Source organism: Maniola jurtina, chromosome 22 (genome assembly GCF_905333055.1).
Source record: "Maniola jurtina chromosome 22, ilManJurt1.1, whole genome shotgun sequence".
Classification (NCBI taxonomy): Eukaryota; Metazoa; Arthropoda; class Insecta; order Lepidoptera; family Nymphalidae; genus Maniola; species Maniola jurtina.
Window position 1 is genome coordinate 7,205,201 of NC_060050.1, and position 14,351 is coordinate 7,219,551.

The 14,351-nt window shown below is 40.7% G+C and overlaps 1 protein-coding gene across 7 annotated transcripts in view; it reads left to right on the top strand.

The window, feature by feature from the left end:
* Nucleotides 1-14,351, top strand: part of LOC123876726 (putative transcription factor capicua) — a 42,102-nt gene that overhangs the window by 10,426 nt on the left and 17,325 nt on the right. For 2 of the 7 annotated variants that reach the window (XM_045923044.1, XM_045923039.1), the window contains exons 2-14: nucleotides 1,671-1,814; nucleotides 2,547-3,242; nucleotides 4,656-4,826; nucleotides 5,179-5,347; nucleotides 5,896-5,995; nucleotides 7,016-7,252; nucleotides 7,811-7,950; nucleotides 8,891-9,026; nucleotides 9,529-9,625; nucleotides 9,947-10,591; nucleotides 11,244-11,330; nucleotides 11,921-12,011; nucleotides 12,459-12,659. In XM_045923044.1, the coding sequence (XP_045779000.1) occupies nucleotides 1,716-1,814; nucleotides 2,547-3,242; nucleotides 4,656-4,826; nucleotides 5,179-5,347; nucleotides 5,896-5,995; nucleotides 7,016-7,252; nucleotides 7,811-7,950; nucleotides 8,891-9,026; nucleotides 9,529-9,625; nucleotides 9,947-10,591; nucleotides 11,244-11,330; nucleotides 11,921-12,011; nucleotides 12,459-12,659 (2,869 nt within the window). In that variant the 5' untranslated portion in view covers nucleotides 1,671-1,715. The remainder of the gene's footprint in view (nucleotides 1-1,670; nucleotides 1,815-2,546; nucleotides 3,243-4,655; nucleotides 4,827-5,178; nucleotides 5,348-5,895; nucleotides 5,996-7,015; nucleotides 7,253-7,810; nucleotides 7,951-8,890; nucleotides 9,027-9,528; nucleotides 9,626-9,946; nucleotides 10,592-11,243; nucleotides 11,331-11,920; nucleotides 12,012-12,458; nucleotides 12,660-14,351) is intronic. The other 5 variants (XM_045923045.1, XM_045923046.1, XM_045923042.1 and 2 more) reach the window with 4 other exon arrangements.

A 14,351-nucleotide genomic window follows, 5' to 3' on the forward strand; every position in this document is an offset into this window, starting at 1 on the left:
GTTATTTACCTAGTAGGTAATACCTACTACCGTTTTTAACCCCCGACCCAAACAGAGGGGTGTTATAAGTTTAACGTGTGTATCTGTGTATCTGTGTGTCTGTGTATCTGTGTATCTGTGTATCTGTCTGTGGCATCGTAGCGCCTAAACGAATGAACCGATTTTAATTTACTTTTTTTTGTTTGAAAGGTGGCTTGATCGAGAGTGTTCTTAGCTATAATCCAAAAAAAATGGTTCAGCCGTTTAAGAGTTATCAGCTCTTTTCTAGTTTTCTTGTAGAAAAGAAGGTTAGATAACCGTTAGGTTCATAATAATATGTCAATTGACAAATGTCAAGCTGTCAAGATGAGCGTTGCCATGCCATAATTATTTATTTGAAAATGTTGTTTTGGAAAACTCAGATACTTTGAATCGTAGGCGCGGAATAGTCCAAGAAAATCGGTTAAAAATTTAAAAGTTATCAGGTCTTTCCTAGTTACTGTAACCTTCACTTGTCGGGGGTGTTATAAATTTTTAATTTACACTTGTTATATTATATAGGATGAATCTATATATTCATAGTAGGTATATTATAACTTTTATGTACATAATACACTTAAGTATATCATAAAAATGAAATATTCTTAAGTAATAATTAAGTAACTAACGAAGTACCTAACTGATTTAGGGTTATAAGTTTATAACTCAAAATTTAAAAAGCCCCCGACACAAAAACCTCTATAAGAAAACTAGAAAAGAGCCGATAACTTTCAAAAGGCTGAACCGATTTACTTCGATTATAGCTAAGAGCACTCTCGATCAAGCCACCGTTCAAACAAAAAAAAACTAAATTATAATCGGTTCATTCGTTTAGGAGCTACGATGCCATAGACAGATAATACACAGATACACACGTCAAACTTATAACACCCCTCTTTTTAGGTCGGGGGGTTAAAAATCAGAATCGATGATAATAATATAGTAAGCTTACTATAGCTTAATGTTTCGATTTAGTTACCTAGGTTTCAACTTAATTTATCTGATGCTTACTTTACAATTAAGTAATACGTACTATCTTCTTACGACATCACTCATCATTACAATTTACAATACTTACTAAGTAGCTTTCGCTTACAAATCAAAGTTGAATAAAAATATAAAATTCTACTTAACTATCAAAAAGAGAAACAACAAACTTAATTCGCTACTACCTACCTACTAAGTAAGCATACTCAAACTCAAACTCAAACTCAAATTATTTTTATTCAATTAAACTTTTACAAGTGCTTTTGAATCGTCAAAATAATCTACCACTGGTTCGGAATACAGAGAAAGGAGCAATCAATATACACGCCACCACACAAATCTTTTAAAACTAACTCTGCTTACTTTTCAATTCAACTCTGGAGCATCCTGAAATGTTGCGAAATGATAATTTCATCTATGTATAATTTGTATATAGATCATTCGACATCATCATATTTCGAAGCTTGCTCTTGACACGACATAAAGGGGTGTTATACTATCAATATAAATACCGCATCGCGATTCTGGACGTGTCGCAGACTTACAAAAACATCCGGATATATTGCGATACCATCAATATTTCCTTGATGCAGGATCGCGATATCGCGTATCGTCTGATAATAGTGTAATTGGCTCCATATACTTAAATAAGTATTTTCTTGCAGGTTATAATTCGCAAGCAATGAGCGACCCGTGGTAGCGGCAAGGTGATGCAGCGGGCTCACGTGGGCGGCGCCTTGCAGCCGCAGCCGACCGCCCCTCGGCCGCTCTACCGCTCGCAACACCTCTACCCAGACATTGATGAACAGGTATTATGAATATCGAGGCTCTGACTCACGAGTAATGAACCACTAGTGATAGCGACAAGGGCTCTTGCGGGTGACGCCTTGCAGCCGCAGTCGACCGCCCCTCGCATGCTTTACCGCTCTCAACCTTTTGCCCGGAAATTGATGAGCAAGCATTGATGATTCAAATCCCTAAAAAAGGGTTTCGAATGTCGACAATATCGAATAGTTACTAAAGCAATGATTAATACCTATAGCTGTTTTTAACTTTATAGTAACTAGGACAAATAACTCACTAAAATTAAGAAGGTTCTCGTTTTTTTTAACGTCTTGTCCGCGTAGATAGTTATGGCAAATTTTGAGCGCAGAAATCCCCTGGCCTAAATGGCTTTAGGAATTCTTACTTAAAAAAAGTAAAAAGATCATGTTGTATGTAAAATTAGTTTAATTAACTTCAGTGTGTATGATACTAACGTATTACGGTGCCATTAATGCTAAGTAATGCATCGATTTCCATTAAATATTAATGCTGCACACCTTCGCCAAGGACTCGATAGTTTTTCTTATCGATTTGGCAGACGAGCAGGCGTTCTCATAGTCTGCCTTAACTAGCCAATTACGCCGGTCATCGAAGGTTTTCTACACCGAACGAAGAGCTTATTCTTAGTTGCAAATATCAGAAACTCAGAAGTGTAAATATTTGATGAATTTGTATGCTTACTCTTTCTTGGCTAATTTTTTTTTTTCGTTTTTTAGATACCAGCGTCTGTAATCAGCAGTGTCGGGACGGTGAGCTTGTCACAATCTACGACAAATCCGACGCCAAACATAACGATGGCCAATCCAACCAACCTAGGCAATGCGAGCAGTAACAACAGCCAAGCGCAGCAAACACCACCCGTACAGGCTCCTGTGCGGAATCTACCCAAGAAGCGAAAGTTCAATCCATCCGAGTTGGAGGAAATAGAGCGGAACTGCATGACCAGTATACCCGAAAGGACGTGTATCACTGTGTCCGTATCAGCTCCTCCGCCAATGGAATACACACCGCCAACATACCAAACAACAATTCTCCAACCATCGCCAATAGTCCAACGTTCTTCGCCACTCGACTTCCATTATCCAAACATCGACCTATCCGAATGGCGGGACCATCGAATATTGGCCAAGCAACGTGGGCTGTACATACCAGGGGTTATACGGCAAGCTGACGGCTGCAAAGTGGTTGTGGAGCTGGATGGACAGGAGAATGAACCAATCGAGTACAGTGATATATTTGGTGGGAACAAGTACGATGTGATCAGTGATGCGAGCCCTCAGCTCAGTCATTTGTTGATAGGATCTCCTTGTGTTGTGAGGACTACGGACCTGAGCCGGGAAAGTGTGCAAAATGTGTTTGTTGAGGGACTTGTGTTTGAAGTGCTCAGTTCGCCTATTAGGATCAGAGTTAAGGTGAGTTGGTGACACGGTGTATACCTGCTTCGTATCTATTTGAGTAACCTCGACCTGAGGCTGCTCAAATGGTTACTCTCGTCGTTGCTATGTGAACTGTCCCGCGATTGCAATGATAGGTAGGTACTTACCAAAGTAGACTTGATATTATCTAAAGCTATTAAACTTGGGTACCATCGTAAACAAGTTTTTATAAGCGGAAATTTAGACGGTCAATTAGGTCACCTGTTGTCTGAAATCTTATAGTGATAATGGTGACAATATTCTGCCCGAATTTCGGCGCGGGAGACAAGCCAACTATGCGGAAGATTTTATATAGTGTTTGCAGAAACATATAAGTGCACTCTCTATTCCCTCACCGTCAATGGAACGGCAATCTCATATGACGAGTGATCAGACGCATACTCTCCAAGGCATGGAGCATTATTACTATCATCATCATCAACCGCTAGACGTCCACATACATTGATCTCTTGTAGGGACTTCCACACGCCATGGTTTTGCGCGGCCTGAATCTAGCGGCTCCCAGAGACTCGCTTGATGTCGTCCATCCACCTGATGGGGGTCTTCCACCGCTGCTCTTTTCGGTGCGAGGTCGCCGTTCCTACATCTTGGGACCCCAGCGTCTATCGGTTTTGCGAACTATGTGGCCTGTCCAATGCCACTTCCGCTTTGCAACCCGCAGAGCTATTTTGGTTACTCTGGTTCTCCTCATTTCTGATTTCACACAGAGAATTTTCTTTTCTGATCACAGAGAAACTCCAACCATAGCTCTCTCCATTGTCTGCATAATGACTCTGACCTTTCTTATGAACTTTGGGGTATGATACTACCACCTTTTCAACTAACTCAATATTTTTTTGGTCCTGAATGGGAACTCTAACTTGGATCAAAAATTGGGTTGAAAAGTGTTCAAACATTAATTTTTTTTATGGTTTAATTTTTTGTGGTTTTGTCGCTCAATACGGCGTTCGGTGAAAACTGAGACGGCTTAGATGCCTAGCTGAAACGCATCACAGAACTGATTGTACAAATGACCTTGTGAAGCGCAAAAACTAGCTGCGAATAACTCTGCCTTCTACATTTTGAAAGGTTTTTTTTGTCCCATTTCGTGAGGTATTCTTTAGGAAATATAGTTTTAGCCTCGATTCTAATTTCTAGCTGGTAAATGATTTATTAATCGAGCATCAAATAACTTAATTTTATATTAAAAAGCAACTCAATTGTCAGCAAGCTTTATTAAAGTCCTCAATAAGTATCAGAGTAGGAAAAATTTAGTGCAATTTTGAATTGAGGTATCTATATTAAGCCACGAAAGTACTTTGTGTATCTATGCGCCTATGGAAGTTTAAAGTTATCCTTATACATTGGTTTAAAAAATTATATATTTTAACCAAACTCTACCGTCACAAGCAGGTGGCAGACGGCGATAACATTTGCAAGGAGATGGTGGAAGTAAAACGGGCGGATATTCGTCTCTTACAACCGCCGTGGGCGGACGAGCTCGAAGACGCCGGGTCGCACGCTTCGCCCGCGCTGATGACGCAGCATAACATGAGGGTGCATCATGTGTCTTCTGGCCCGGTAAGTGATGTGTAAGAGGTAGCGTCGAATTTAATTGATTGTTTATAAATTACTAGGGGATGCCCGCGGCTTCGCCCGTAACATTCTTTAATCGATAGGTTCAAAAGCGCGAATGGGTATTTAAAATATGGTCAAAAGAGCTGTATATAAAAATAAACAAAAATACAATAAAAGCAATACCGCGAATGTACCACACGCTTCAGTATACATTATCGCGGATTCGTCAATCAAGTGGCCATCGGATATTCGCGGGTTTTATGGCGAACGACGGTATATTGTTGTCCATATATGAGCGAGATAGAGCACAACTTTTTTTTTCCGGCCCGAAATTCGCTAGAACATCACATTTCAGTACACGCTGGGCGGGGACCACTTTGTGACGTCATCGCCGATGCCGAGCTCACAGATGGTGACGGTGGGCGCGTTGTCCAACGGCTCGCGGCCGTTCGACGACTACGGCGAGAGCGACGACGACCTGCCCAGCGAAAACATCATGTTTCCCACGGACTCGTCGCATATGGGTGAGTTACTGTTTATAACAAGCAGGTTACATCCAGCCTTGTGACGTCATCGCCGATGCCGAGCTCGCCAATAGTGACAGTGGGCGTTGGACAATAGTCCAATGGATTGCGGCCGTTCGATGGCTACGACAAGGCTTGCCCAGTGCCCAGCGAAATATTAGATCTTTCAAACACTCAACTTTTCACTTTTCACTTGATTGTGATTAAATAAAACATGACATGTGACTGGGACATGTGGATGAGCTTACTTTCATACTTCATATCTTTCTGGTCATTGCATAGGCTCTCTAGCCATACAATGATAAAGCACCCACTGCGCAGGTACAAGGCAAGAGGCCTTTTAACGAGATGCCAAATAGATCGATATATCACCCACTGCGCAAGTTCAAGGTCGAAGACCTTTTGACGCAACACCAACTGTATCTTACATGGGCACCAGGAGATAATTAGCACAAGAGACTCACAGTTGAGACTAAGGCACTATAGAAATAATTTGAATAACAACATGTTTAAGAGTAGAATAAAAGTTCATTATAATTGTTGCTCAGATTGCAGTAATAGCAAGCGAAGTAGTCTACAAAGTCGAGGCAGTACGTCCAGTCTCATTGAAGGCAGCCTCACACCACGATCTCAACCACCTACTCCTGGGTAAGTGACTAACTCTATTTATTACTTGATTACAGGACTATAGACAAACTTCATGTCAGTTGGGCAGATGCTTTCCTAAGGGGCAAGGGGGTGCCCCAATACCCGGCCCTCAGTTTTCAAATAAAATTTATTTATATATCCAGCCACTTCCCGCCACCCTCCTTTATATGCTGCTGGAGGAAAGCTTGCATTTTGTCAATTATCTTTATAACTGAAAAGTGGGGAACTTTAATTCACTATGGAATTGTGACTTATTAATATCATTTGATCTGCTAAAATCTGTTTAAGTATGACTTTGTTATGGCATATTTGATGCATTAGAAAAGAAAATCAGGTTTATTTTGCTTTTTGAGATTGGCTTCAAAAACAAAAAAAAATCCTTTGATTTTCTGGGATAAAAAGTAGCCTATATCCGCCTCTAGGATGCAAGCTATCTCTATACAAAATAGATGACGCCCGTGGTTTCAAAAATCCCATGGGATTTTTCCTCTGATGGACTGTGGAAAACTATCAGACAGACAAATATACTCACTTTTGCATACATAATATTAGTATAGATAGGTAATAGGCATATTTACAAATTGACATATATATTGATCATATTCTTTAAAATAAGATAATAATGCTTATCGGTAATGTATCCCAGATAAATTCCATTTAATCATTGACTGATATCATTACTTCAAGTCAAGAGTGAATAGGCATATTCTAGGCAAGCACGCTTCATCTTAGGCTGCATTAGCACTTGCCAGTAGGTCTGATTGCAGCCAAGTGCTAGTCTAAAAATTAAAAAAAAAAAGTTATCATTTACTTTATCTGAATCAACAATGAATACTTATTTTAGCTTATTCCGTTTATCCACCCTAAAACAGCCATCCTAGGGTATATACTGAGAAACCTTTGTCTATTTATCCACCCTCGACTAAAAAATACAAATCTGTCCCCCGGGGTGGATAAATGTTTCCCACTGTACACCCTACAGTGGTTGTTTTGGTGTGGATAAACGGAATAAACCATCAGTTTTAGATCTCAAGCGGCAACTCCGCACAAATACAAGAAAGGCGACGTAGTGTCAACGCCTACCGGTATAAGGAAGAAATTTAACGGCAAGCAGTGGCGACGGCTCTGCTCTAAAGATGGGTGCACGAAGGAGAGCCAAAGGAGAGGATTTTGTTCAAGACATCTTTCTCTTAGAGGGGTTACGAGGTCTTCTAACACTCCACTGGCACAAGGGTCTACTCATACACCACAACAAAGGTAAGCCAATTTTGTGTCAATCAACATTTTACACCCTCAGCTGTTTTTTTTTTCAGTGAATAAATTGTTTGCTATCGATTCCATATTTTATGACCCATTGCATACCAGCTACGGATCCTTTGGAATTTCCAAAGATGTTATTGGTGATCACTGTTAAAATATTTTGACTAAAATTGTAAATATTCTATTTGCTAAGCCCCTTCACACACCAATCGTCACATCTTCCCTTACCTAGAGGTCTCAAATATAACAGACGGTTATGTTCAAGTGGGGAGAAGAAACCTAGTAAGAAAGAAGATTCTCCCTAGCTAGGTCAAAAATCGAGTTGTTAAAATGTCACTTGATATTGAATCTTAGAAAAAAGAAAAACTTTTTTTAATCCAATTAGGTGATTTAGAATCAAAACCATCAATCCATATTAGAATGTATCTGAGTGTAAACACAATTTTTTCAAATATATTTCCTGTCATATTGGCTGGAAACCTAATTCTCCTTAAACTTTCATTTAAAACCTCTCTCTGTTAGTTCTTTCGCCTAATAAAACCGCATTTGTTCCAGAAGCAGCAGCAAATCCCTGTCCTCAAGTGGTACAGGCGTGGAAGGGGACGAGACATCGCGGGAATCTGACACTACTCCGCCCAATTACCGGGTCACGGGCAGGTTCGATCCCGATGAGACGGAAGCTGCTAATATGCTGGGTGAGCGAACTCTTAGAACTCAAGCAATGAAAGAAACGATCATCCCATCTCGCTTATACACTATACTTTGGTACAACGTGTGAGTGGGACGGAATGGTTAGCGCTGCTTCGTTTCGATCCGTTTATTAGCACTTGTCATACCACAGAGTAGTTAATACTTAGTACCTTTTAAGTACAGAAGTCACTTCACAAAGACGTTTAAATAAATAGCGACTCTTGGTACATTCTTGGAGGACTTTGGGGACTTGTGAGGACTAATGAGGTATCACAGGGGGTTAAAATTTGTGCAGTTCATGCGGACAAAGTCGCGGGCATAAGTTAGTTTATTTATACAAGCTGTAACCAGAACGCTAATAAAAACTTAGGGTTATTATTATACTCCTAAACACAATCTAATGCCAATAACCATTAGCCTTATTTTGTAGTTTTAGTGATTTTGTATTTTTCAAACCAGCAATGAACAACGTGCAAAACTCGGGTCAATGTCCCACCTGGAACGCAGCATTGACTCCGAGTGACCTATTTACGTAACTCTAGCGTCATTCGTTTGTTTTATTTGCAATATATTGTGAACTTTTAAAAGCTTTAGAGCCTCGATAGCACAACGGAGGAGCAGACTGAATTCCGAAAGATCGGCGGTTCAAACCCCACTCGTTGCACTATTGTCGTACCCACTCCTGGCACAAACTTAACGATTATTGAAGGGGAAAAGGGAGTATTAATCATGATAAGCATAGCTAATATTCTAAAAACCAGGTTTTTTTTTTTTTGTTATTTTTTCGCGTTTTTTTAATGGTACCTTCTCAGTGTACGGGAGCTGTACACAGTACATCAGTACTATCACCTGTACATCAGTAATCATCAGTACTATCACCTGTCTTCGTTTATGTTAGCGTTCTGATTACACCTTGTATATTAACTTAGTCACATGTGTGTGCAGTGTCGCTGGGCAGCTCGCGGTCGGGCAGCCCGGGCGCGTCGCCCGTGGGCGGGTCGCCGGTGCTGCGCGGCAACGTGTTTGTGCCCATCTCTTCGCCGCAACCGCCTCATGCCCCGACCTATCATCACCTTATCAGGTAAAATTACAATCAAATACTTTCTGGGAGATTTAGTAAAATACCTTTTATGTGTAACTTTTAAGAACTCATCTGTTCGTCTGGTGGGAGGCTTCGGCCGAGGCTAGTTACCACCATAACGGCAAAGCCGTGCCGCCAAAAGATTTAGCGTTCCAGTATGATGCCGTGTAGAAACCAAAGGGGTATGCGTATAATAAAGACTGCCATACCCCTTCCAGGTTAACCCGCTTCAATCTTAGACTGCATCATCATTTACGATAAGGTGAAGTTGCAGTCAAAGGCTCACTTGCAGCTGAACCAAAAAAAAACTAAGTTTTTGAAAATCCCTAGGAACTTTAATTTTCCGGGATCAAATGTATGTACGTCGCCAGCAATTTCAGTGTCTTTCGTCAAGATCGGTTCAGCGGTTGAGCGATGACCAAACAAACGAAATGTTTTCTGATTGAATTTCTAATGTTTTTTGAAAAGAATGTAAAAACAAATGGTTTCCTTTTCCTCATAGACCGGAATTAGTGCGACCAGATAGAGTCCGATCGCCAGTCGGTGGCGTGGCCACCAGCGTCATACGAGTATCACCGGCGCCCACTTATCACTATCAGGTATTCATCACTGAAAACACCTACTCACCTTAAAAATATTTTGAGTTATATGCAAAATGTTAATTTACTGTTTGAACACCCCTAGAATATTATTATCGAAAAGAATATATCTCTATCATTGATAGAAAAAATGAAAAACGTCTTAAAATCCTCTTCTAACTCATGTCTAGTTTTTCGTTAGCAAAACATTGTTTTGGTGGCATGCACAACTATTTTCGAAATCAGTTTGGTAGCTCCTTTGAAAAACCAGATGCGACTGATAGTCACGTACAAAACATAAAAGAGTACAGAGTAACAGCCAAAAGTAACCTCTGTTTGCAGGTAGACAACCGCAACGGTCCATCTGGGCTACAATCAACACAGCCGAGCACGATAGGTCTCCAACCGTCTATCAACATTCAAAGCACTATACAGAGCAATCTAAACGCGCCAACATCCATACAATCATCCCTAAACCTACCATCCAGCATCTCAATCATAAACAGCATCAACAGTCAGACTCTACAAACCAGCATCGCATCTATACGTAGTAACAAAGTCGACGATATTCCCCATAACCTAGTCGTCCATCGCATGCCGACGACGAACGGCATCGACTTAGACCACATCTACAGGAACCCGTTACGACGAAACGGTATACAAGACCAGTACAGACGGGAAACAGATTCGTCGCCGTTGAACAACCATGAAAATTTTGTGAATAGACGGGTCTCGGAGTATGAGGAGGAGGACCATTCGGTGCCTCAGAACGACCACACCGGCCGTGATCCGCGGTCTTTAGAACTCTCCGAGGCTCGCTTTCTGGAAGACAAAAGGATCATAAAACCCGCTCCGATACAGGCCCGGCTCGTTTCGCTCGTGGAAACCGATATGAAAGAACCGATGAAGAGATTCTATGTGCTGCCATCGAACAGTCTCGATAAGAAAATCGTGTTCATAAAGAACGAACCCTCTGAAACGATCCAAGTAAGTACAATATAAATAATCTTGACTTTTTAATATCTAAGGGATTTCGTGTAATCATTCGTATTCAATTCGTATTTGTTTTCCTAAAAATACGATTCGTGGCCGTCATGCAAAATGTATGTACGCCCATTTGATTCATGTTTATACGAATCCATTATAATGCAAATCAAATGAGTGAACAAGCACACATACGTTCTGTAAGATGGCCACTTCGAGTCAAATTTTTACGAAAACGAATATGAATCGAATACGAATGAGCAAACGCTTAATTTTTATAGGTCTTTTGTCTGACACGGACAAACCAGCCCTATCATAGCCTAAATTACAATTTTACAGTCTAAGTTACATAATGGAATGTAATAGAAACAACTAAAGAGATATGACTTGCCTATGCTGAAATTCTTGACTTATGTGAAGTTTTAAAAGAATTCAACCAGTTGAGCTTTCAGTTGCCCACAAGATGGTGTAGTATAATGTTACATAATGCAACTTTTAATGGTTTGAAAAGGGCAATTGCTGAGTTTCTTGCCGGCTCTCAGTAGAATCTACATTCTGAACCGGTACATAGACTACAGTCACAGAGCATAAGAGACACTAATTGTCTTAAACTAAATTTTGATTTTGATTGATTTTAATCAATTTCATTCCTTAGATTGAGCACAAGCAGCACCAGATGCCTCAACAGTTGAACAACAATGAACCTGAGCCCGAACAACGCACCATGGATAACGGCGATCATGTATGGTGGCTATGTTAATTCAACAATCAATTGTTTTCTATAATTATTTTGTATTATTAGTAATATGCTTAAAAGTTATTTGTACACTATCACAATCCCAAAATATATTCAAACTTTAACCAGTAACAAATCTTTCAACTTTAACCATCATCATCGCGTGCCTTCTTCGAAACGAAGTTTGGCGATCATCATCCGAAAAGCTTCTCTATTAAAAGCCGCCTCTTTCAACTTCGGGTAACTAAGCCCTGTCCACCCCCTTATATCGTCCATCCATTTGCGTCTTTGGCGACCTTGAGCTCTTGCCCGCAATTCTCCCTTCCAACACTAATCTTGGGAATGAGAATTGTCCTCCTCTCTGTTAATGCCCAAAGAAAGCGAGCTTCCTTCGCATGATGGTGGACATGAGTTCTCTCTCTTAACTTTAACCAGTTTGATGTAAAGAGTAAAGCTTAGCAAACAAACTTAGTTGCCAAACATTTATTTGTTTTTTTTTATTTGTTATGGGTTGTCTTGTGACTTGTATGTTATGTTTTATGTGTGTATGGTTAATTTTTGTTTTCTTATTTTTTGAAGTTGTACTGCCTTTTCAGGTAAATAACGTAAACAGCAGTGCAGTGATTGTCCATCCAAGTCAGTTACTCCCAGTGTTGCCTCCACCTACTTCTCACACAGCTATTATTGGTGAGTACTGTTTGTTGTTGAAATATCATTAATTAACCTTGCGCACTGTGAACGGTCAACGATGCGAGCAGTATGATCGCCATTTTTCGCCAAGACTCCGAAAAAAGTTTTGGTTATAGTACGGGTCGAGATATGAATCGGGGTATGAGGCGGGGGGACGCCCCGCACACCCGCACGTCACCCACGCTTCCATCACCAGGTTAGTGCAAGGGCTGTGCAGGTATGTGAGGCGTCCCCACCGGATTGCCATCTCAATCTGTCGCTATTCCTATCACAAAAAATATTTATTTTCGATGAAAAGCATACATTAATTGGTTTTGAAGATAATATAAGGAACAAAATAATCACACGTGTCCTTCCAAGGTACGCAACCCTTGAAACGCAAATCCGAACTTGGACTTAGCTGGGTTTTTTACCTAACATCTGACATAGCAACATTGTTCACAGTCTCAACTAGCGGTGTTCCCAACGTGTTTCCGTGGCAGTCTCTCGTGCCACTGTTCCGTGCGAGCTCGCCCCCCGCCGCGCCGGCCCCCGCGCCGCCCTCGCCCCGCACGCCGCGCACGCCCCACACGCCGCACACCCCGCACACGCCACACACACCGCACACGCCGCACATCAAGAGTGAAGACCAGATCAAGACTGAAGGTAAGAGCATTCAGCAGTGTCAACAAGCGGCTGCTCAAAGTCCAATGCTGTGTTTTCGTGATCTACTGACTAGCATTCTCGTAGCGTCAATAAGCTTTCGTAGCAGTCGATAGTGCCGCTATTTCGCTCATAAAAAAATAGTAGTTGTTCTGTCGTACGCGCCTTCCCGAATATCTCCTTTGTAAACACGTATGATTGCTCTGTTTATGCTAGCAATTTCCGTTGAACGACCATAATATATCTCTTTAAGGGCCTGCCGACATTATTCCTTTGAAAGTATTGTTATTCAACACCTATCTAGTCCTACAAATGACATCACAAAATTTTCAAAAAAATATGTACAATAGTTTGGTTAATGGTCTTTAGTTATGTGGAGTTTTTTTTTTAAATAATCGTTTATTACGATAAATACACGAATCCTATACAATAGTAGCTTCATATAAGATCGTGTATCAACTTCTTTACCTGTGCAACCATGAAAGTAAATCTTACATTTAATAATAGGGAATATATATATGATACACTTTCGAAACGTATTTTATTGTATTTCGACATTCTTTATGAAAAATTCACATTTGGGTAAAATAATCCTAGTCGGCCCTGCGCGGGAGACGCGACGCATACGGCAGGCGCCCTTCAGACGTGGTGGATGTGCGCAATTTTTCCCGCCAATCGCTCTCGATTTACGAAAAATATTTTTTGTGTGATCTTATTGTAGCGAAATTATTATTTATAAATTATTGAATAAGGATGATTTGTTTTAGTTTTAAGAAACTTGTATCATCCAATATTAGTGAACTCCATAGTAAATAGGTACTTAGTAGTGTTTTTTAGTTATTTCGTTGTTTTAAATTGTGTTAGGTAGGTACGAAGGTATCATAGTCAAATATCAGGATGCCGAAAATATCTCGACTAAAACGATCCCAACTACAAAAGATTGAAAGCATGAAAATCGCGTAAGTACCTACTTATCTTCCCATATACCTATTATTACATAAAAATATTGTGCGGCACACTATTTTTTGGCCCGATCCCTGGAATTGAATCCAAAACCTCGTCACCTATAGTGGAACATTGAAACTCCTGACTAACTAGGTACTACTACTTACTATAAACGGCCTCGCCCCCGGCTTCGTACCTACGGCTTTTTTGAAAATAAATAAGTACAGCCTATGTCACTCAGGAATAATGGTAGCTTTCTACTGATGAAAGAATTTTCAAAATTGGATCAGTAGTTCCAGAGATTACTTCATACAAACTTTACTTCTTTATAATATGAATAAACACACACCATTCCTTGTTGCGTCATTCATGTAAGCAGCTGGGCAAAATACTGTAAGTAGGTAAGTACTAAGTACCTACCTAGTAACTTCCTACCTACCGACACAGATTACAATAATGGTCAAAACTTATTTATAAGTAGGTAGAGGTACCTATAATAGCACCCCATAGTACGCGACAGGTTGACATGGCAATCGGATAATGAGCCGCACATCACCCGCGCTATCCCGCACCGGGTTAGCGCGAGGGCTGTGCGGGTGAGTGGGACGTCCCCATCCCGATTGCCATGTCGACCTGTCGCGTACTATAGATGCTAGTTATAATAACCTACCTCGACCTATCGCCGACTAAAGTTCGCGATAGGTCGAGATGGCAATTGGAATATGAGGCGGGGGGACGCCCCGCACACCT